Source organism: Passer domesticus, chromosome Z (genome assembly GCF_036417665.1).
Source record: "Passer domesticus isolate bPasDom1 chromosome Z, bPasDom1.hap1, whole genome shotgun sequence".
NCBI lineage: Eukaryota > Metazoa > Chordata > Aves > Passeriformes > Passeridae > Passer > Passer domesticus.
In genome coordinates this window covers 12,372,639-12,395,001 of record NC_087512.1, presented here as the reverse complement: position 1 = coordinate 12,395,001, position 22,363 = coordinate 12,372,639, and the positions used below count along the sequence as shown (strand labels likewise).

General features: G+C 35.6%; 1 protein-coding gene and 1 long non-coding RNA gene across 7 annotated transcripts in view; one reads left to right on the top strand and one right to left on the bottom strand.

The window, feature by feature from the left end:
- WDR70 (WD repeat domain 70) overlaps positions 1-22,363 on the bottom strand; it is a 127,963-nt gene that overhangs the window by 59,276 nt on the left and 46,324 nt on the right. For all 5 annotated transcript variants that reach the window (XM_064405728.1, XM_064405729.1, XM_064405732.1 and 2 more), the window contains exons 8-9: positions 21,716-21,869; positions 20,327-20,403 (exon numbers count right to left, since the gene is read on the bottom strand). In XM_064405728.1, coding sequence (XP_064261798.1) covers positions 20,327-20,403; positions 21,716-21,869 — 231 coding nt within the window. The remainder of the gene's footprint in view (positions 1-20,326; positions 20,404-21,715; positions 21,870-22,363) is intronic.
- Positions 17,657-21,866, top strand: LOC135291487 (uncharacterized). 2 transcript variants are annotated; one of them, XR_010354274.1, is made up of 2 exons: positions 17,657-17,831; positions 20,646-21,866. It is a non-coding gene; the product is annotated as an uncharacterized LOC135291487 (long non-coding RNA). The 2 variants fall into 2 exon arrangements; XR_010354273.1 differs by lacking the exon at positions 17,657-17,831 and adding an exon at positions 18,320-18,541.

The window sequence follows — 22,363 nt, the reverse complement described above, 5'->3', positions numbered from 1 at the left end:
TCACACAAACAGAAATACTTCAGAATGGATTTTAAAAGAAATTCCAAGATTCTGCTCTATACTGTCTTCCACCTTCACTGTAAATTTCGCACGGAATTCCCAAAGTAAAAGTCAGATAAATACCTTGCTATACCCAGTCTTCAAAGATTCTGAGTGCTTTAATTCAAAACAGTAAGTTTCATCTGGGACCTAAAAGTTTCACAAGATTTTTTTTTTCTTTATAGAAATTCTAAGATAGCCACAATTTCCTTTGAATGTAATTGCTAACTTGGAAGGTAGTATAACATATTAATACACAAATCATACATACGGAAAGGTCAAGATCAAAAGGAAAGTAAATGATGGACATTTTTCAATTAAAAAAAGAGAACAACAATACTACATGTCTTTTCTATTAACAGTTAATAGTAAGTTCCAATGCAGTTACTGATGTTCAGCAGAATTTTCCTCCCATCAAAACAAATACTCTGAAAATAAACATAAACAAAAGGTTTTGTGGGAGAAACTTTATAAGCTCAGAAGAAAACACAAGAACAGCTATTGTGGGAAAGAATACACAAGCAGAATGAAAGGCTGAGAAAGAATAACAAAACGTGAAAAGTAGATCAATTGTGTACTGGACAGAAAGCAGTACTTCAGAGTATGCAGGCATGCGATACCAGTAAGAATCCTCGCTTCTAAGCAAGGAAGATTAATATTCAATATATATTATATATTCAGGGCTGCTTGGAATACAGAAAAATAGAACAAATTTAAAACATTGATTACATTCTGAAGACAGGATAATTGTTAGGGGATGAGGTGGGAATGGGACAAACATCCCTTCCCACCATCTCACCAAATCAAACCAACAGCTTCAAGAACCTATTCACAAGAATCAAATACATGATAAGTAAATTACGTTATTGAAAGGGCATATTACTGAGAGGATACTGTACTTAAATACATTCAAATCCTGTAGATGAATTGAAGGCAAATCACTGAGGTATTAAAAAACAAACAAACAAAACTCCACAAAGACCACGAAATTAAAAAAACCCAGTCTAAAAGCCAACAGAAAAACATGCTCCAGAGGTCTGTTTAAAATCCCAAAAGAGTGATACAGAAAAAGGTCCCTTCAGCCTAAGAAAATCGTCTCCAAATTAAAGGCATATACTGTACTGAAAAAGGCTACAGTACTAATACTTTGATTAAAAATAATTCATTTAGGGGTTCCATTCTGTGTTGTTGTGATGGATTCTTCTCAAATAATTTTTTCTGAAGTTTAACTCCTGGATTCAGTCTGTTTGCCTCCATTCCAATGGCCAATATACAGGCAAAAACTGAACATGATCATCATGCCCAAGTATAATAAGCCTTTCTCCCTTAGTATTTCCTTAAATATTAAACTATTTTCCTTTCATATTTCCCTGAAACATTGACTATATTTGATTGTGATAGTGATAAATATTTGGGCAGCTAAACTCACTAAGAGAAAAAAGTCTTGCTGGTTTTGAATTACCTTCTCACTGGGACTGACAGCTAATTTGCTTTGTTTCATGTTGGTGATGTCTTCACATAGAAATCTGACTGAAGAAAAAGGTGTTTATCTTTTCATCAAGCATTAAGAAGGCAATAATTTCTTCAGTTCAAATCAGCAAGGTACCTAAAAGCAAGTCTTCCGAAAACAGTGCACAACTAGGTTAGAGAACTATCCCCTGAAGATGTTTTCTTCCAATGAGTAAAAGATTCAGTGATTTTAATGAAGGATACTGAGCATTGCAAGAGTCAACATGCTTTTGACTTAATAGTAATTCAAAGTCTATGTTCATGCTGTGCTATTTAAAAAACCTGAGTACCAGTATTTTCCTGAGACTGGGTAGCACTTCATACACAAGAAGTCCTTAATTTACTATTCAAGCAACATCTAACATCAATATTATTATTTCTATACAGAATAGTAGGTATATTACAGGTATTATGTGATTAAATTACGAAAGTTGTGACAGTAAAAGTAGATACAATTTTATGTCATTTTCCAAATGGTGCAAGTAGGCATCTTGAATGAATTGAGATCTCATCGCCCACTTAGGAAAGATAAAGTGGGATGTAATCAATCTCCCTAGGGGGTACGTCTGATTAAGACCAAAGGGGAGAACTTCTGGTAAAGAACATCTTGACAGTTCAAGTTACTGTCACCTGCATGAACTGAAATTACTCAAGAGCAGTCTTGCATGATACTGCAAAAGGAGGAGGGGTTAATCACTAGGAAAACAGGATGCTTTCTAAAGAGCTGATTAGTCATGGCTATAAAATAGCTTAGGCTCACTTAGATCTCAACTTTTTTTCACTCCATTAAATAACTTAAATTGGAACTAACACTAAGTTGAACTCTTCATTACACCAGTGAAAAATCAACCAAAATTAAACAGTCAAGGATTGAAAGGCTCTCTGAGACAACACCTCAGCTGACCCTACAAGCATTAGTTTCAACTGCTTTTGCTGTCATCTTAGATCTCACTCAAGACACTTTTCTGCAGGTCCATTAGCAATGAACTGCAATCTAACAAAGGTAAGTAACTAAAGGGAGCAAACTGTAAGCCTTAAATGTATTCTGACGTTTCTGAAGTTACAGAATCTACTCTATACAATGCAAAGTTTCACTTTGCTGCACAGATTAACTATGCACCTTTGGCTACAGAAAATTTTAAATGTGAGTTTTACTTTGTCTTTATGTAAGAAGTACCAATCTTCATACATTGCAGCATAAACACATAAAAGCTTATGACCTACTTATAAGGACCAGGACAAAGTGCAGCACATAAGTTAAGTGTAAATTTGGATATTTAGATTTAGATTTTCTGGAATATCCACCAAAGTCTAAGACACTTCCCTCATCCTCACAGGAATTCAGAAGGGAAAAAAGCATCTCTTCAAGAAAAGAAATGACAATTCTTAGCCTCAGAACTCCAGAGAGTCACGATACAGTCCCACATCTGTCTGGATAACCACACAGAATATTTTTTCATATATCTTCATCATGGTCTGCTCATATCATAATACTTACACTACCTAGGAAGTGTATCCTGTATTCTTTTCTTACTTTTGTGTGAAGTTAACTGTTTAAAGAAATAGATTAGTAGATAAAATTGCTCTCAAGGACAAACACTAAGGGACTTGTGCTCCCTTATGAATTATATTCTCCATATACAGGAAAATGGTAAGGTTTTTTCTGAGTTTAAAATTTGTATGATTAAAAATAGGAAAGGCAGGACATAAATAACTTAGAATATGCTTCTAACAATCTGATTTTACCTTCAAATAAAAAAAAACAGCAGAGAAGTGACTTGTTTCATAGCTTAATTTGACAAAAATATCAACTAGCTCTAGAGTTTGAACATGTTACTTACAGTTCTCCAGTATTCTGCTTGCTTGAAGCCCTGAAATTTCTGACTGTTCAGAAATTCACCTTTTAGTTCACTGCACAACCTGACCAACTTGATCTGAGTTGGCTTTGCACTAAGCAGGGAATTGAAACAGATGACCTCCAGATGTCCCCTTCACCCTAAATTATTCTGTGATAACAGACAGCTCAAAAGGGTACTCTACCATGCATTTAGAACATATAAATATTCCTGGCAGGGACACACACTTCTTATATTTAAAATTTGATGAACCATGAGAAATCTCCTCAAAAGCTAGCAAGAATAGAACTAAATCCAAAATCAAAACAAAGACATACAAATATGACCAGCATCTCCAACTTTAAGAACTAGTAGGAGGCAGAAAAATCTGAGACTGACAGAGACTGGAAAACCTGCAGAAACTCGAGCTCCAACTTATGTCTACTGTCCTAAATGCTGTGAAGACATGACTCATCTCCACTTTCTAACTTCATGCATGAACAGTTAAAAGCACTCACTGACATACACAGCAATCAAATTTTAACTTGCAGCTTGAGAGCACTCCTACAGAGATCAATCAAGTAGCAGGAAAATTCTGTAATATTTTTTTTGTTTGTTTTTCCTCAGCTAGAATTCATGGATGCTTCCTCAATAATTCAGGTATTCTTTAAGTGAGTGGAAATGCCCAGCTCTACCCTTTCTTTTTACCTAGGGCATCAGTAACATTTTTAATTCTTACATTCTTAGAATCACAGATCAGAATCACATAGTACCTTGGAAGAGAGGAGATCCATCAGGATCCTTGTTCCTTGCAGATCTATACAAAACTAACCTGACTAAGAGTCTCATTTACACATTCCTTGAACACTGCCAGGCTTGATGGTGGGACCAGTTCCCTGGGGAATCTCTTACAGGGAGCAACCATGTTCTCAGTGAAGAACCTATTCCTAATGTCCAGGCTGAACTGCCACTTCTTTCCATTTCCTCACATCCTGCCACTGGTGACCAGAGAGATGGGATCAGCACCTTCTATCTTCTGTCCATCAAGAGGAAGGTAAACATTTATCTCCTCCAGGCTGAACAAGCTCAGCAACTACAACAGTTCTTCCTAAGTCTTACACTCAAGACCCTTCTCCCTTTTGGTGCCACCTCTCCTGATACACTCTAACAATTCCATGCCCTTATCTCCTTATCCTGTGGCACTGAAAACTGTCTGCAGGACTCAAGGTGAGGTCCCACCAGTGCAGAACAATAATTTCCTCTGCATTGTCAGTTTTCCTTTTGATTTAAATTTTCAATTCTTAAGGTGATCTACCTGAAGCTGTATGTATCTTTTAAAAAGGAAGTTATGCCATAAAAATGTCAGTTGAAAAAGCCCTCAAATGTAAGCTCTTACCATTGACTGCGTGATCTTATTGCAGCAGCTAACATTTGAATCAAGAAAAACTTCACAAAAAATATTAATGTAAACACACATAGTTTATAAAGACAAAAATAGCTTTACTAACCCTTTTGTAAACATACAGCTTTCAGCAAGGGCCAGTACAGTCATTATTCAAACTCTTCTTAACCAGGCCTGCTCATTTGCTGTACTCTCTTAATCAGCTCTGCACTGGGATGTATCTCTAAACAGATAAGTTACTCTAGGAGAAGCCATCCTCATGGATCTGTAATGGACTTCACACCTTTAGACACATCAAGACAAAAAGCAAGCTACTATGCCAGTGCAGTGCAAATTACTACACACCTGTGAGATAACCACACTTTTTTGATGGAGGCACTCTTGTATTACAAACAAGTCTCCAGAGAAAATTTTTCTAAAGACTTAAAATTATGACTTATCAGGAGATTTTAATAAGTGACAGAACTTTAACCCACAATGATCCCTCTCCTGCAAAATATCATGGTTATGCCCCAAAGGATGTGAATTCTGCTGTTCCAGAGACAGAAGAAATAAATAAAACTCATCAGAATTTAATTGATACACACAATTCCTAAGCCTCACTGTTGCAAAAACTGATTTGCTATGGCTGACATAATAAGACATCAACATTGAGAGGATAAATAAAGTGGATATAAAAATCCCCCTAAGTAATTTGGTCTTCACAAATGCCAATTCTGCTTTATTTTTACCTCATGCAACTCCTGAGAACAAGTTTTTAAATAATCCGCATGGCATTTCAATAACAGTATTTAAACAGTAGAAGATTATATAACATACTGGTTAAACTAGATTTGTGTGGAAGCAAAAAATATTTTATTTACATGGGTGAACACTGAGATGAAGATTTAAATCCTCTAACTGACAAAATATTTAAAAATCACTTTAATAAAATTACTTTATTTTGGAACCAGGTACCAGACTATTAGTTCCTTACTCTTGGTGTTCATTTCTGTGCATGCACACAAACATCAGGTTTCTCTTAAACTGTAACCTTTTGTTAATTCATGCACCTCCAGCTTTCGCCTTGTCTGAATTTTATGAATGTTGCACATACATTGGTATTTAGTTCTAAGTAGTATTATCTGTAACAGTCTGGGAGTGCCTGTTTAAGTTAATTTCTAATTCATAAATAGTCATGACAAGAAAGAAAGCTTGTTAGGCTGACTACCTTGAAGTCCAGCTACATTATGGCATTTAAAGTACATGGAATATATTTAAGTTATATTCCATATAATGACATATCTTTAAAAAAAAAGGGTGAATCTTCCAAATCTCTAACACCTTCAGAAACTTTGCAATATTTTCTACTTTTCCAACATCTTACACTCTTGAAATTGGTAGACTTCATGAGTACTTGAGCTTTCACTTGAAGTATTAATCAAGTTCCAACTAGAGGCTCAGAAACAAGTAACCAACTTGTTAAATATTTTATTTATTTGCATTTTGAATAAATGGATGTTATTATATATATACCTGAAGATCTACTTGGCATTGTCCAATAAGTTACCATCTGTTTGTTTCATTGCTAAATCATTCATTTGAATGTAACCTGATGAAGAGGCTCTCCAAATCAAGCCATTGTCTTTTTAACAAAGCAGATAAGGAATGTTCACAATACTCATTCCACCAATCCTGTCAGAAGGGTGCTAGCCTTCAAAAGAAGGTTTAAACAAAAAAAAAAAGGAGCTTGCAAGTGGAACAGCTAATTTAAAACTACAATGACTTTTCCTCAAAATATTCAAATCTATGAAACTAAATTATAATGCTATAATTTTTCATGTACAGTGCTCGACAGTCTATTAATGTCACCTAGATCCTTCTCAATGGGTGTTTGGCTCAAACCCAAGCCATTCTAGAGGCACTGTGACTTCTTCCTCAATGCCAACATTCATGTAAATGAATGTGAGCTATGTAAAATATAAGAGACAGTCTTCACTTACTTGAAAAAGTTTTTAGAGCAAACAAATCATAGCTATGGACTCTGGTCCTCTGAGGTTGTCTTACTGTGTGAAAAAGCTGGAAACATTAATATTAAATGTCAAATTATATTAACCATTTAAATGGCAATTGTGATTTAGTGGTCCAAAAAGCAACTATATTATGTATTTTTTACAGGCACAACACTCACCCAGTGTTCTTGAAAGACTAACAAAAACTTTCAAATGAAAAGTAGTTCCCGCTGTGAGTAAACAGATGCTGGAATGACACATCACTTATAGATAATTGCACTAAAAAATTATTCAGAAAAAATCCAGAATGCTATAGTTTGGATGAACTAAAGTAGGTGTTTTTTTCTACAAGAGTTTTAAAGCTAAACTTTGTATCAAACCAAATCTGCTTTAAGTTAAATTATTTGCTAGATTTTTTTAATAAACATGCTGATAGAATAATTAATTTTTAAAGCCTAAGTGTGTACCACCAAAAAAGGGAAGACATCTTTTTTCATCTCTGAGACCTTTCAGTACCTGATATTCTGCTATCCATTTAATTCACTGTGAATTACGCAACAGAAGAAAGCTACACATAAGTATAAGTAAATTATTTATTTTGAAAGGAGGAATGTATATGGTCTAGTAAGTTTATGATGACAAAAGAAGATCTGCATCTTATCTCACCAAAAGTTCATCCTCAGGAGACTTGAAATGTTTGCCAGCATGCTCTAAATCATACAGACACCAGTGAATGTGGATCTTAATTGTACAGATTAGCTGACCAGAAGTTTCCACTACCATTAATGAGATAAACTGAAGAATATCAGAATATGTTTTCTGTCCTAGCAAACTGAAGATTTCACAAATCACATGTCTGGAAAGATTTCAAGGAGAAGAAACATTTCCGAAACCAAACTAATCCCTCTCAAGAGAAATGCATTTAATATAAAGCTTTATTAGAAACTATCTGAATGACAATATTAGCTTAAAAAATTGACATTATTGTCACAAAATAACTGCAAAATTTTCTACTGGGCAATGATTTGGGGACAGAAGAAGGGTGGTGAGCTAAAAAGTCAGTGAGGAATTGGTTGATACAACTGTGAAAGCAAACTGATTTTGGAGAAAAAACACTCAACTAAAACAGGAATGAAGTCTTGCAACTAATGTGCTATGGTAACAACTGGATACGTATCCTATCTGCAGGTCCACATGGACAGTTCTGCCATCCTCAGAAGGACTATGTATGGACTTCTTCCTATCCTCAAAAACTGAGTACCTTTAACAGGCACTGACAGCTCAATACCAAGCCTTTATGTACAAAAAGCTGAGTCACATGAATAGCTTGATCACAGTTTTTATCACTGAGAATCCCCAGCTATTCCAATCTCAGATTGATTAAATGGTGCTTTTTGTGTTCACTGGTTTGTCTGATGATTGAAAGAGAAATTTCATCCACAATTTCTGTGTGAAAGCTACAACTTGTAAAGAATTTACTGCATTTCTTCCTTAATAATCATTCCACAGTCACATAATACATCTGTTTATAAAGAAACACTTTCTTTCTTACAGGCAAATCTTGCTAGCTTTCAATTACTGGGTCAACTTACGTCTTTAACAATTTAAAGACTATTCAAATGTTGGATATTTTATCTCTGTTTCAATTTTTTTTCCTATTGCCAAGTCTCTTAATATCCTATTCAATAAACTGAAGTGTATCCAGCTTCCTGAATATTCTTGAATTAGCTGAAGTATCAGCATAAATCTCTGACATTTTTCCTTTTCAATGTCTTCTACCATTCTTTTTAGACCGCTGTCATTGTAACCAGACACAAAACTCAACAGGTATTGCTGAAATATAACATTAACATCATTTCCTTCACCAATGCCATTAGTAGAAGTTCATTCTCTGTATAAGCATGCATTTTTACAGGATGTGTATCTGCTTTTCCACAGCCTCATACTAAGAGCTTATACGTAACTAACCCTATACAACTTTATTCTCTTGGTATGATTTCCCATGCTATTGTATTCTAACACTAACCAGCTCACTAAGCAATCTGAGAGTCACTGGCTAATACTTAGTGTTCAAGTTTTACTAGAAGTATTCACACTTTCTCTGATAAAATCTGCTTTAATTAAAATAATTTATAGAAATATAGAAGTTTTGAGGCAACAGTTCAGTCTTATGAAATTGCATTAGAAACATATTGTTTTGATTACTTCAGATTATCAGTTTTAAGATCTCGTCCTATTAAACTAGCCCAGTTGATAGATGACGAATGTCTCACATGTATTTACAAGATTAATCCTTTAAAAGGCAGAAACAAAACTTATTGGAATTAACAGAAAAAATTTCAAAATATTTTGGAATGTAATTTTCTGCTTATAAATTAAATACAAAAGTTTGTAAAGGGTTTTATTAAATAAACAAGAGAAACTTCTTTCACAAAAACCCATACATAATTTCCATGGTAGTCCATCTCACTTGCGAAATGGGATTTATTGGCCTTAAACAGAATTTTATGAACTGGAAACTTTTCCAGGCTTCATCATCTTCCAGTGAAACCATGCACCTTAGAAACACTATGAGCTGAGAAATGTAACAACAGGCTGTTCCAATTTCTTCCATGAAAAATGAAAACCACCCAACATACATCTCTAAACAAGCAACTTAGCAGTGGGATTTTAACTAAAACATATATTTATATAACATGAGGACCCTGATAAGAGAAACAATTTAAAATTTCATTACTCAAACAATGAAATTACCTGCAATTCTAAACGTCAAAAATCACAAAGAAAATATTTTCACAGAGTTTTGATCTATAGTATATTAAGTATCATTAGTCATTACTGTGTAGCTTTAATACAGAATCAGATTTGAACATTAATCATTGCAATTTAATTTTATTTTCTTAGATATAATGTATATTTTATCTTTGTATGGAAATGTGCCAAAATAAATCCTTGTCTACTCTACTTCACTTATTATCAAACAAAAATAGTTTAGTTTAGTTTACCAAGCTAAGGTACTTCCCATTAGTACTAGAATAATGAAAGAATTCAGGTCATTTGAATAAGATGCATATCTCATGAGAAAACAGTCCTTTAAACTGAGTTAGTTACAGGTTAAAATTATCAGTGAATACGTGAGAAGAAAGGATTCCATCTTCATAAAAGATGTAATACATTTCTTATGGGAGAAGACAGAAGAAGAAATTGCCAGTGAAAGATACTTGAGGAACAAAGTCAACACAATGGAAGTATTTGCCCAATAACCTGTGTATGACTCTAAACCATGGGAAATTTCCTATCAATTCCACAAACGGCAAATTTCCGTCTTCTTCCCTATCTGATGTTAAATTGAGTGGATAGAAATACTAAAACTTCCAGTTTCCCATATTTTCCATTCTGCCAGAAGTCACCCCCCACAGCTCAACTAACAGAAAGTTAGCACAAAGTATTCTCTTTTCCCAGTCAAGGTGAGCCAGGCCCAGAGAATACGTAAGAGAAAAGCTTTTCCAGTCTGACTGAAACAAGGAAACAAGTTTCAGGGAAGCTTATCCATATGACCCGAGTAGAGCACAATACAGGTGAGAAGTGAACTACTGTGTGATCTGGGATAAAAGAAGCAAATATACACACCAAAATTTCTGCCTTCCCATCCTAAGCTAAGAACGTTGCAATTGCCTAGCAAAAGCCTTTGAAAAGACTGTCCCTTCTTGTTTTACTCACTGCAGAGTTCTAAAATGAGCAAAACTCTTCAGGAATTACTGAGCTACGGTGCATACTTAAATTCTGTGCTTGCCCAATAAATCAACTAATTTTTTAAATGTGTACTTTCACACGACGCACAAAAATACTTTCAAGTTTCTCGCTGTAATAAAAAACTTTACCTTGGTAAAACTAAAAATAAATCAATTGAAAGAACTGTATTCCTCTATGTTCTAAATTAATTCTGAAAATTTCACTAAACTGTAATATTGTACTAGGAATAAAAGCATTTCATAAAAATCTTGAAGAAACATTTTCAAACTTAATGATTTCCCTGTCAATATGGAATATGGCACAATAAGTGAATGTATATGTGTATACACACCTACAAACATATATGCTTGAAACAACTTTACAAGAGTTACTTTTTCTAAGATGGAAGTCCAAGTCATACTATTGCTCTGGCAAATTCAATTGTTTCACCATAATGTTATTTGCATTCCCTACCCTATAAAGTACTATGATGCAACTAGATACGATGCAGGATGATCTTTCTGGTGAGTAGGTACTTCGGATCCCAAAGCAGGTCCTACTCTCTATAACAAGCAGGTTGTTTTAAGAAATAAATCTAGAAAGTGGAAGCAAAGCCTAAGATGGCAATTAAAGATTTTTAAATGACCCCCCAAATGAAGGTAAAATACCAGTAATTATTTTCAAGTATGCTTTTTTCAACTACCCTTCAAATCTGTGAAGACAGATGCCGTGTTGAAGCTTAGGTTTTAACAAAAGTTTATAAAAATGTCCTGGTAGTAGCCCTGGCATTGCTATCTTACTGTTCTCAGCAGTTTTCAAAGCTGCAGATGGATCAGTGTTAACTGTATTTATTACATATAAAATGTTTCAAACACCGAAGTATTAGGACTACTAGTATTTATTCAAAGCTGGCTTCAATGTTGTACTTTGGTGCTTTTAAACAAAACAAGGACAGTCTATGTAACAAGCTTTATCACTGTATTTCTTCAAGTACATTATTCAGAAAAAATCTATAAATTCTTCAATTCAGCAAGACAATATAACTACACTTACATGAAACCACACAAGTCCAAATACAGCTCTCAACTATGTCTTCATATGCACGGTATTCCTGATATGTAAAAGCATTAAACAAAAGTAAAATTATAGCTTAAGTTCTCGAGTTGTCAACAATGCTGTTCCACGCCTTAGCAAAGTTCAACAAACTCCAGGGTTGTATTCACTTTTAGTGTAATCAGCTTAGGCTGAGCTGCTGTCAACCCGGAGTAAGCAGAGAGTATGTAACCTGAAGCTTAGAGTCTATAAATCTAAGGAGAAATGCCATATAGTCCTATCTTCACAGCCAGTGGAGCTGTCCTTCACAGTGCACAGCCAAGCAGGCAGGAGATACCAGAACTTGTGCCCTCCTGGGAACATACTAAGTATGTGGTCTATAACAGGTGACTTGGCTTTTAAGCTCATGGGGCACAGACTTCAGTTAAAGAAAAACAGAATCATCTGGGCTGAAGTTCAAGACAAGCTGAACAACATCGTGGGAATAACTGATTGTTCCATGGGCAGTGAAACTAACTGCTGGCCATTTTCAGCAGTGCTATTCCAGACCTGCTCAAATGTCTTTTCTGTCAAATTACCAAGTTCAATGCAGCTCTGAGCCTAATAAAAAGCTAGAAAACAGTTGTCATGACAGACAAGTCATACACTGATAGCTCCCACCTAAAGAGACTGAAACAAGGCAGCTAATACGAGAGGTTGAGATAGCAGGCATTCTAGTTGCAAACCTAGTTAAGAGGATGGAAATAGTTAACATATGAAGACTGAAAGATAAGCTGAGATAAAAGTAGTCATGAAACAGCAGTGTTCACTAATATATAGCCAATTTCAAAAGTCCCTACTAGTGTCTAAGTCTCACAGACATCCTAAAGGAGAGAAAAATCATCTGAACAGCAGCGGCTGCAAACAGCAGATACATGCTATGCAAACTACTCATCCTTCATTAACTGTATTTTGCCGCTTGAAATTACAAAAAAAGACACAGATAATAATTACTAAGCAACAATATATGGTTAAAACAAAAGTTAAAAACCGTATTCTACAGAGCAGAGTAACTTCATATTTGAAACATGAATTTGACAAAAAGACTAAGGATTCAATTGTGCCTTAAATGTAAAATTCTATTTTTGAAGATTTGAAGCTACTTCACTGAAATAATTAGAGATAGATCTGCACTGAAGTTGTCCCTAAATAACTTATCACAGAGATCAGTTTGTGATGGCAGTACATACTCTCTAGGATACCTTTTAGAAAGTAGGAACACTAACTTAATTTACTAGAGGATGAGAGAGGAAAGACTTGTGAGAGGAATGCTCTACAGTAAAACAGCTGTTAATCAACCATAACCCAAGCTGCAATGACAGATCATAAAGTTCATGACTGCTACATTTCAAGTTTGGCTGTGATTCTGCTTCTAAAAGGAAAAAAAATATATGAGAGCAGAGACACAGAACACCTGTTGCTGGAACATTTAACATCTCTGACCTCTCTTGCTTATTCTTACAAGCACTACCTATCACATTTGTGATAAGAAAACATCCAAATAACAAAAACAACATTATCCATTTCCTCTTCCTTCTTTGTTATTACAAAGACATCAACTGATATTTTGGAATAATATAAACAAAGAGTTAGTTATGTCTTAAAACACAGGGTATTTTTAAAGGTCACTCTGCTCAGGTGTATTTCCAGAGAATAAAAAACTTTTTAAAGACTTCCTAAATTCCAAAACTTTTTTCCACTTTTAGGCAATACATTAATGTTGGAATTTCAGTTGCTATCACTCTTAATGCTGCTCTGTACACTTATCCAACATACTGCTGCTAAAATGAAAGATCCTTGCCTTAATAATTCTATCTTCCAAATAAGCCCAATAATGGGGCAAAGGATCTATAAGAAAGAAAAAGAGCGCTGATCACACACTGTATCTGAACCTTATCTAGAATGGCAAGGAGTACAGGCAATGGAAAGGGACTGATCATTCAGAAATAGTTGTGGCATATTTAAAGTTCTAGGCAACATAAAGCCATACATGATAAGATAGCTTGTGCAAGAAAATGGATTAAGTTAATATCAATACTGATGAAAGCTTTGTGTATATACTTTTAAAACAGTGAAAGGTTAATATAAATTAAATAATTAGTCTCAAATACATTAAAATTGAAATTATATGTAATGCAAACTTGAGAATTACTGCAGTTCCATGGAGAAGATAATTGCTTTTCTATGTTTGTCTTTTCTTTTAATTTAGTTTTAATCACATGAAATATTGGGACATTGAAGCACTGAGAATACCATAATTCCCATACATGAGAATCTATGCACAACATTTATTCTAGCTTTAAAAATACACTCAAATAAACACCTACTTTAGCTAAATCTCTAGGCTAGTATTATTCATTCATATACTTAAGTATATTAACTTACTTTAACTTATAGTTAGTTAATCACCAGATTACTGAAAAAACTGACAACTTTCTTACTTCCTTCTCAATTAAAAGCAAATAAATGCTTAACAACCTGTAAAAGTCCCCCAAAAATATTATTCACCTGTAATCCCCGAGAATGAAAAAATTTGTTTAAAATTAAGACCAAAAAAAAAACCCCAAATCTGGCCACAACATGGAAAAAAAAAGAAAGAGTATAGTATTACATGTTTCCACAAGCCATCATCTGGAATATTTTCAAGGAAAATAAAATGAAGTGAGCTACTGAGATTTGTATGTATCTACTAACAACTGCATAAGTGGGCAGAACCTTATACAAGTGAAGAGGAATTTCATATTCATTCCATAACTGCTGTGTCTAGGCTGTGGCTCATTTCAGTGTGCAAGCTGACCAGCTTCTGTTTCTCTCATAGAGGAGCCTGATGGAACTGTGTCATTTTCTTGTATAGTTTTTCCTGTGTTCAACATTGTGTCCTTGAACAGCGATTCTAAACTCACTGAGACTCCCTGCTGGTAACCCGTATACTTGCAGTCTGAAGCAATAAATTTACAAATAGCCTAGTAACTGCACATTAGAATACACTATTATCAAAAGCTACTTTTAAGGTTTTTTTAAAATTTATAGCATATTTGAATGCCATACATAAGTCACCCATCACCTCTCAAAACATTTCATTTACAATAGCAATTATAAGAGCCTACATTTGAATTACTTTTTAGTTCAGACTCCTACTACACTCTTAGTCACATGAAATCAAAAGAGACTGTAACATATAAAGACTATCCTTAAGTGAGTATTTGAGCTATAGTAGGTTAACATAAAAAGAAAGATGGATTTAAAATATTTGAAAAGCATTTACTTACAACATATTTAAAATGTGTTCCTTTCATTTGACACAAGGACACTTGCAAATTTTGCTTTTTAACTTCTTTATGCATTATGAAAACTCCTGTTTCAACATGCCACCCAGAAAATGCCATTTTCTTTCCTTAGTTTATTTTTAAACTGTAAGCAGGTGGAAACCATTCAACTAAAGAGACAGACAGTGTAAATGCTACAGGAATCAGTTAAAATACAGTCTACAACTTGCAGATACTCATTCATTTGGTTTATGAATGATTGTTTTCTCTAGAGGACGTATAAATGCTATCTAAGAATTAAGATTTAACAGTACATTAATATCCCTCATGTGCTCTCCTGTGTCCTCCTTCAGCCTCAAACCCTGCCATTCAGTGTGCCCTAAGAAGCATGCTTCAACCATTATTTTCAGCACCTTCCAAACTCTTGGAGTATTACTGAAAACCCTTAAATCTTTTCTTGCAAGCGTCTTCAAAAAAGCTGATGGTTCTGGCAACCAGGTTTGGAGTACACAGAACCTCTCCACACAGAAATACCCATAATGTGAGTAGAGAAGTCTCTGTTTAAGAGACAACTATCGCTGTACTCTACTGTTCTTTGTGATGTCCAACACAGACCAAAACCAGCAAAAAGAGATGTTCAGCTTTCCTTCATAGCTGTTAAGAGCATCCCTGGTATCATCTTCCCACATCCATACAGGATGACCCTCTAAAGGATCCCTTTTTGGTGCTTAGTGTCAGGTGCACACACCTCCACACATGCCAGTTGTAGCAGTCCCTCTTCTCAATGTGAGGACTAAATCACAACTTGTAGATACACACATAACATCAACATTCCCTCTTAAAAGTTTCAGAGCAGTCACTGTACTCCAGGTAATTTATTCTTACATCATATTTTATTGCCTAGTAAAAAACTAATAGGAATCTATGGCAGAATTTCTAGAGCTTGGCTTCACTGTATACAAGATCAGCAGTACACTCTCAGGACAAAAGAAAGAATAGATGTTTGCACCTTTTCCTCTGATATGCAATATTCTAAAGCTTTAAATTTCTCCTCTTATAGGTATAGATGGTCTTGTTAAATTATGTGAGAGGGTAATATGTCAAGGTCTATGAACTTCAAAGCACATTAATGTCATTAATGTATAATGTCAAAACTGGGTACAGGCAGGACTCCTGCCTTGTAAAAAGATTGTTACTTCCTTTTTTTTCCCTTTTTTAATTTTTTTTTTGTTTAAAACTATAAACATTCATACCAAAAATCTCTATGTACTAGAGCCATGTAAAGCAAGACTGAGCTTTGTCTCACCGTCTTGCTTGAGAGAAGACCTTAACAAACACTAAATTTATTCACATGAACACCACACAACTCCAGATATAAAACCATTGCAAAAGTATTGTAGCTTGATAATCCACACACTACATTTTTAACAGTAATGCAGTGTGACATTACATCTTAATTATTTACTGTCACTGAATAACATAAAGATGTAAGAAACATCTGACTATATCTGATCATAGGTTCATTTAGCCCTGTATTCAGAGGCTGGTCATTACAGTTAACTCCCTTCATTTCCCTTTACTATTCACAACTGTCATATAGAATTGCATTTCCTATCTGTTTATAAGTGCTTGTAAACATGTATTCTCATCCCTTTTTAAACTTGCGTCCATGTCCTCCTGTGAGGACATTACGAAATAAATCTGAGCAGCACCCAAAACTTTTTTCTTTTATTAGTTCTAAACTTAACTATATCTACTTCCAAGAAAGTTTAGGTTTAGAAGATGTTTTCAAAAACAAGTGCTCCACATTCAGCTCACCTACCATCTTGGACATTTCACAAACTTTAATCACATACTCTCCTACTTAGACCTCTCTTCCTTAGAATAAAGATTGCCAGTCTTTTGGTCTGACTTGAGAAGCCCACAGTCTTCCAAATTTATGTTTTCTTATAATTACATTGTTTTCTTTGCATGCAACATAAACCAAGCTCCATGCTGGTTTTCAACAGTTTCAACAGTTTCATATTTCAGCCAGCATTTAACTAAGTGCAAATCTATTGACCTGAACAAAAAAGCCAGCTTTACAAATTGATGAAATACTGTTCTTTAACACCTAAAAGTCAACTATAAATACTGGAATAAATGTACAAAAATTAGACTGACAGACAGATACAGTTGTAACATTTAATGACATCCATAACTCATTCTATGCAAAACGTCGAATAAACAGTATTAAATGAAAAAAATCTGGTTTCTAGAATGCTTAGTACAAATTGCATTTACTTAAAATTCAGAAAACCTGTTTACTTTAAGCATAAAACAATAAAAGTTTCAATTATATCTTGCCGACACAGACCATTCCTTTCTTTAAACTCTCTGCCTTGACACATAAATACTCTAATGTTACTCTTCTACACAAAATACTCTCTGAGAATACCATATAAAAGCAATGTTACAGAGGTTATTTTTCCTCATTCAAAAATTACCACCAAAAAGAAGTCAGAAACTCACATGATACTGGTTAAAATAGCTGGTATAATTCCAGCAACTGCTGTCAATTAGAATCATTAGAGTTGGAAAGATGCTGAAGATCACTGAGATCAACCATTAACCTAAAACTGCCAGATCCCCCACAAATACCTAATCACTTCCAGGAACAGCAATTCCACCCCTTCCCCTGGGCAGCCTGCTCCAATGCCTGACCACCTTTCAGAGAAGAATTTTTTCCTAAGTTCCAATCTAAACCTACCTTGGTGCAACTTGAGGCCCATTGCCTCTTTCCCAGTCTCTTCCTACCTGGGAGAAGAAACAGACTGGCACCTGGCCACACCCTCCTTTCAGGGAGTTTTAGAGAGTGTTAAGGTCCCCCACCCCTGCCTCTTCTCCAGACTTAACCCCAGTTCTCTCAGCTGCTCCTCATCGGACTTGTGCTCCAAATTTACTAATGGAACCTATATTTTCAAAGGTGTGCTACTCACTAACTCAACTCACCTTCACACAACATAGTTAATGAAAATAACATTAAGGCTTTAATTTATCTCTTTGAATTAATTATGTTTTTGAAGCTGACTAGATATCATCATGATCAGATGACCATCCCTACTCAGCCTTTTTAGTTCTGTAGGCTTGCTGTGGGTGAGCAGTGCCCGGGCAGCCCCGAGGACAGAGCCCAGCCCAGAGCACCGAGCACGGCACAGCCCAGGGAGGGGATGGGCCCAGGACAGAGCCCAGCCCAGAGCACCGAGCACGGCACAGCCCAGGGAGGGCATGGGCCCAGGACAGAGCCCAGCCCAGAGCACCGAGCACGGCACAGCCCAGGGAGGGGATGGGCCCAGGACAGAGCCCAGCCCAGAGCACCGAGCACGGCACAGCCCAGGGAGGGGATGGGCCCAGGACAGAGCCCAGCCCAGAGCACCGAGCACGGCACAGCCCAGGGAGGGGATGGGCCCAGGACAGAGCCCAGCCCAGAGCACCGAGCACGGCACAGCCCAGGGAGGGGATGGGCCCGCTGGGCCCGGCCTCGGGGCCGCCTCTCCTGGGCCTGCTGGGCCCTGCAGCTGGGGAGGGATGGGAAGGTCCTTCCGTGCATTCTGAGGAGGGAAGCAGAGCTGGAACCTCCTGGGAGGAGCAGCTGAAGTCTTTGGGCTTGTCCACTTTGGACAAAGGGAGGCTGAGGTGTGACCTCGCTGCTCTCTGCAGCTTCATGAGAGGGGAAGGGCACAGGGCGGTGCTGAGCTCTTCTCCCTGGCATCCAGGGGCAGGATGCATGGCAATGCTCAGAGCTGTGTCAGGGAAAGTTCAGACAGGACACTAGGAGGCATTTCTTTACTGATAATGTAAAGCTGGTTGGTTCCAGACCAGCACAGGCTTCCTGGAGATATGGTTGATTGGCGAATTTCCTTAAAAACAGGCTTTAACTTCTGGACAGCCCTGAACTGGTCAGACAATTGGATGATCATTGTAGGTCCCTTCCAACTGGAACTATTATTTTCAATTCTTATTCACAGCTCTAATCTTAAAATGAATTACTGATTAAACCTTGGACAGATTTTAGTTCTGTTACTATTAAATTTCACAGACACAATACTGTGTTCAAGCCCTGTGGGGCAAATTAAGCAATACAAATTGTTTTCACAGGACATATCCAAATCCTTGAAAGACCTGTCACTAGCATGAAGCACAATGCAATCAGTTTAAAATACTTTTCTTGTAATTTCAGCCACATAGTTTCTGTCAAAATGCAATTACGCAGCCATTTATAGTAGTGTTTATCTGGATTTCTCTTACTTGTCCAGACCATTTTAATTCACAGCAATTCAAGTATCAGGAATGTACTGAGTGCATTTTTTGGCATATTTAGTTAGGGGACTTGATTAGACGGGAGAAAATTAGACAATCTTCATCATTTATAATATCTTAATTTGTTTTTCATCATCTACAAACTACTCAACCTAATAAAGAAATCTACTAAAGTCTAACTGCATTCAAAATATCAACAAACTGTACTGATTCTAGCATTTAATAATAATTCCTATTATGGAAGTAGTACCTCTGTGCCTAAAATCTGGAACAATATACAGTTTGCTCAAGTGTATTTTAAAAACTTAATTTCTCCATACAATACAATGTAGTGTTCAGGCTTTTCTCCTTCTGACACGGTCTTATCAGAAAGTGTGAATTTTCCCCTTAAAATAATATTTCCATGTACCCACATGTTAAAACCAGTAAGTCAGTCCCCTTTAGAGGAGAAAGAAAACAAACCGTATTGTTTAAAAGAAACTGATCACTGAAGTCTTCTTTTTACACTGGACCTCTCTACAGATACATTAGCGGGGAAAATCAATCCCTACTGTCACTCTAGACTAAAGGAGATTGCATATTTGAAACATCAGTAAAAAATAATTCATGAACCTGCTACTGACAGCTGCAGTAACTTAATTAATGCAGATGCCACATGACATTTTGCCATTTGATTCTAACCACAAAGATCAAGACTGAAGCCACAAAATAATTTATAACAGTCTCTTTGACGCTTGTCAAACAACATCCATCAATATTCAGTTACACCTAAAGTGAAACTTGTAACTTCAAATTTAAATCCTCAATCTTCCTACTGAATTCAATTACAATGAGTTTCTCCATAGGAATTTTTCTACTCCAAAGGAATACCAGGTAAAATTTAAAATTTTGTCCAAGAATTTTTGTAAAAACAATTAACCAACAACTTTCATAAAATATTATTTTAAAAAATTTTAAGTTACAAAACTAAAATAATACAAACAAAATACATTTATTATCTAGAGGCAAAACAAATATAGTATTTGCTTCCAGATCCCACTATATTAAGTAGTTACCAAAGATTAATAAGAATGATATTGAAAGTAAATTAAGGCACAGTAAAACGCAAGAGCTAAACAAGCCTCCCAAAAAACAGTGTCAAAGATAGACCTCAATACTTACCCATCATTAGAACATGTCAAAAATTCTTCCTTTATCTTTGGATGCCAACAGCCTGAATTGAGCATTGCTGTGTGACCCTAAAGAAATAAACACAGAGGTCTTAAAGGAACTTGTAAGCTGTCTTACACGGTTTTTACAACTTTTACTCCAAATCCTTCAAGTGGAATCACATGAAAGCTGAGGCACAAATTTGAACCCTTCTGACTGATACCAGGATGATTTAATAGACTGTATGTATGTACTTGATCCATTTCATCCTTGTTTTCATCTCTGAATTAGAAAACCCCTTACATTCTTCTACTTTTTTTTTTTCTTTCAGAAAAGAGCATAGAATCACACTTATCTTTCTCTTGGGAGACTTGTAATGCAGAGAAAGGATGAAACAACAGGCATCACTACAGTGTCACACAAACTTTTTCAAGGAACAGAAGAATAACAGAATTAACAGTAACAATACTGACACAATACGCCAGTGTCAATCTGCATTAGCCAAAGATACTATTGGAGAAAGCTGAGGAAGTAGAATTTTAGAATGAAGAGGGATTTAATCTCAGATGAGTTTTTCATAAAATACTGAAGTTGCAAATTGACTAGTCAGTTGTTTTTCTTTAAGACAAAAAACCAGAAGTTGAGTACTTCATACAAAGTAAACGATTGCCATTATGATGACTATGAATATAACTATATTACTGGACGATATATTGTCCAGTTGGCTTTGTTTCTTTGAAGTACAGACACATGCTCATTGCCTACATTCAAAGAGAAATTTGGAAACTGCTCCTGTAATGCTGCAATGACTTCAATTTGTTTTAAGCACAAATAAGGAGAGAAATGCTGAAAAGTTAATGAGGCAATATAACAAGTATTTCAGCATTTTGACTGTTGGATTACAGTATACTGGAATTCTAGACATTTACAAGAGAAAGAAAATCTAAATTATTTTTAAGCAAACTAGAACTAAAGCAGATGTTATTCGATGGTTTTATATATGTATCACCAGCCAAAAGAAACAGTCATCTGACAAGAACAGCTTTAGGCAAAACAGCATTAAGCCCAGTTATTTGGCAATATACTTTACAAGAAATAAGTAAATCAATTTTATCATCAGTCTGAGCTTTAGATTTTATCATTGCTTTTTAGGCTTAAACTATTTAAAAAACTGACCTGAATTTAAATACTCTAGGTAAAGGGAAGCATTGTATCAAAGTTTGTGACAATACAAGGGCAAGGTGGTTAAAACGCAACCAACTGTGGTTGAAGTACTTCAGAACAATCAATGAACTCTTCTTCATTTGCATTTTGAACTACCATTAAAAATATACACTTTTTTTGCTTATTAGTCTTACACTCACAGCATGCAAGTAAACCACCTCCAGCCCCTGACCTTACCTTTGTGTTTGTCATATCCACAATGTACTGGTCTCCCTTTATGCATTCCATTACTGGGAAGCCATCTCTGTCAAGAACTTTTGCCTGAGAATTACCAGAGACAACAAGAATGACATCTCCTGTGCTGCTATACTGTAAAGACTTGATTTGGTGACTGCAAAAAAAGAAGAAAGAAAAAAAAAAGGAGAAATAAAACATTTCAGTTAACGTTCCTGTAAACTTACACTAAAACGAAAGTGTCAATGGTGAGAAACCATATTGCAAAAACAGACCTATATACACTCCTATATCAAAGAGACAGGAGGCAGAAAATCTTTTACTAATGGAATAAAGTTTTTTATTCCACTATGTGCGTGCATATGTGTGTGTGATGTTTCTTTTAACCACATACAGTTTATCAAACACGTAAAACGTCATTTCTGGCAAACATATTTCTTTAAGAATGCTATTATAGCTCCAATGGAAAAATAGTCTGCGTCAGATTTAACTACCTAGAGATGAAAATTCTTTTTCATCTTCCAAAAAGTAAAATGTGGAATTACAGTAATCTGTAAATTACTATAAAAGGATGTTGTAGTCATACATAAAACTTCATTGTACCTTACATACCAAGATATTAGTCATAGGTTAGCACTCTTGCATCTTTTT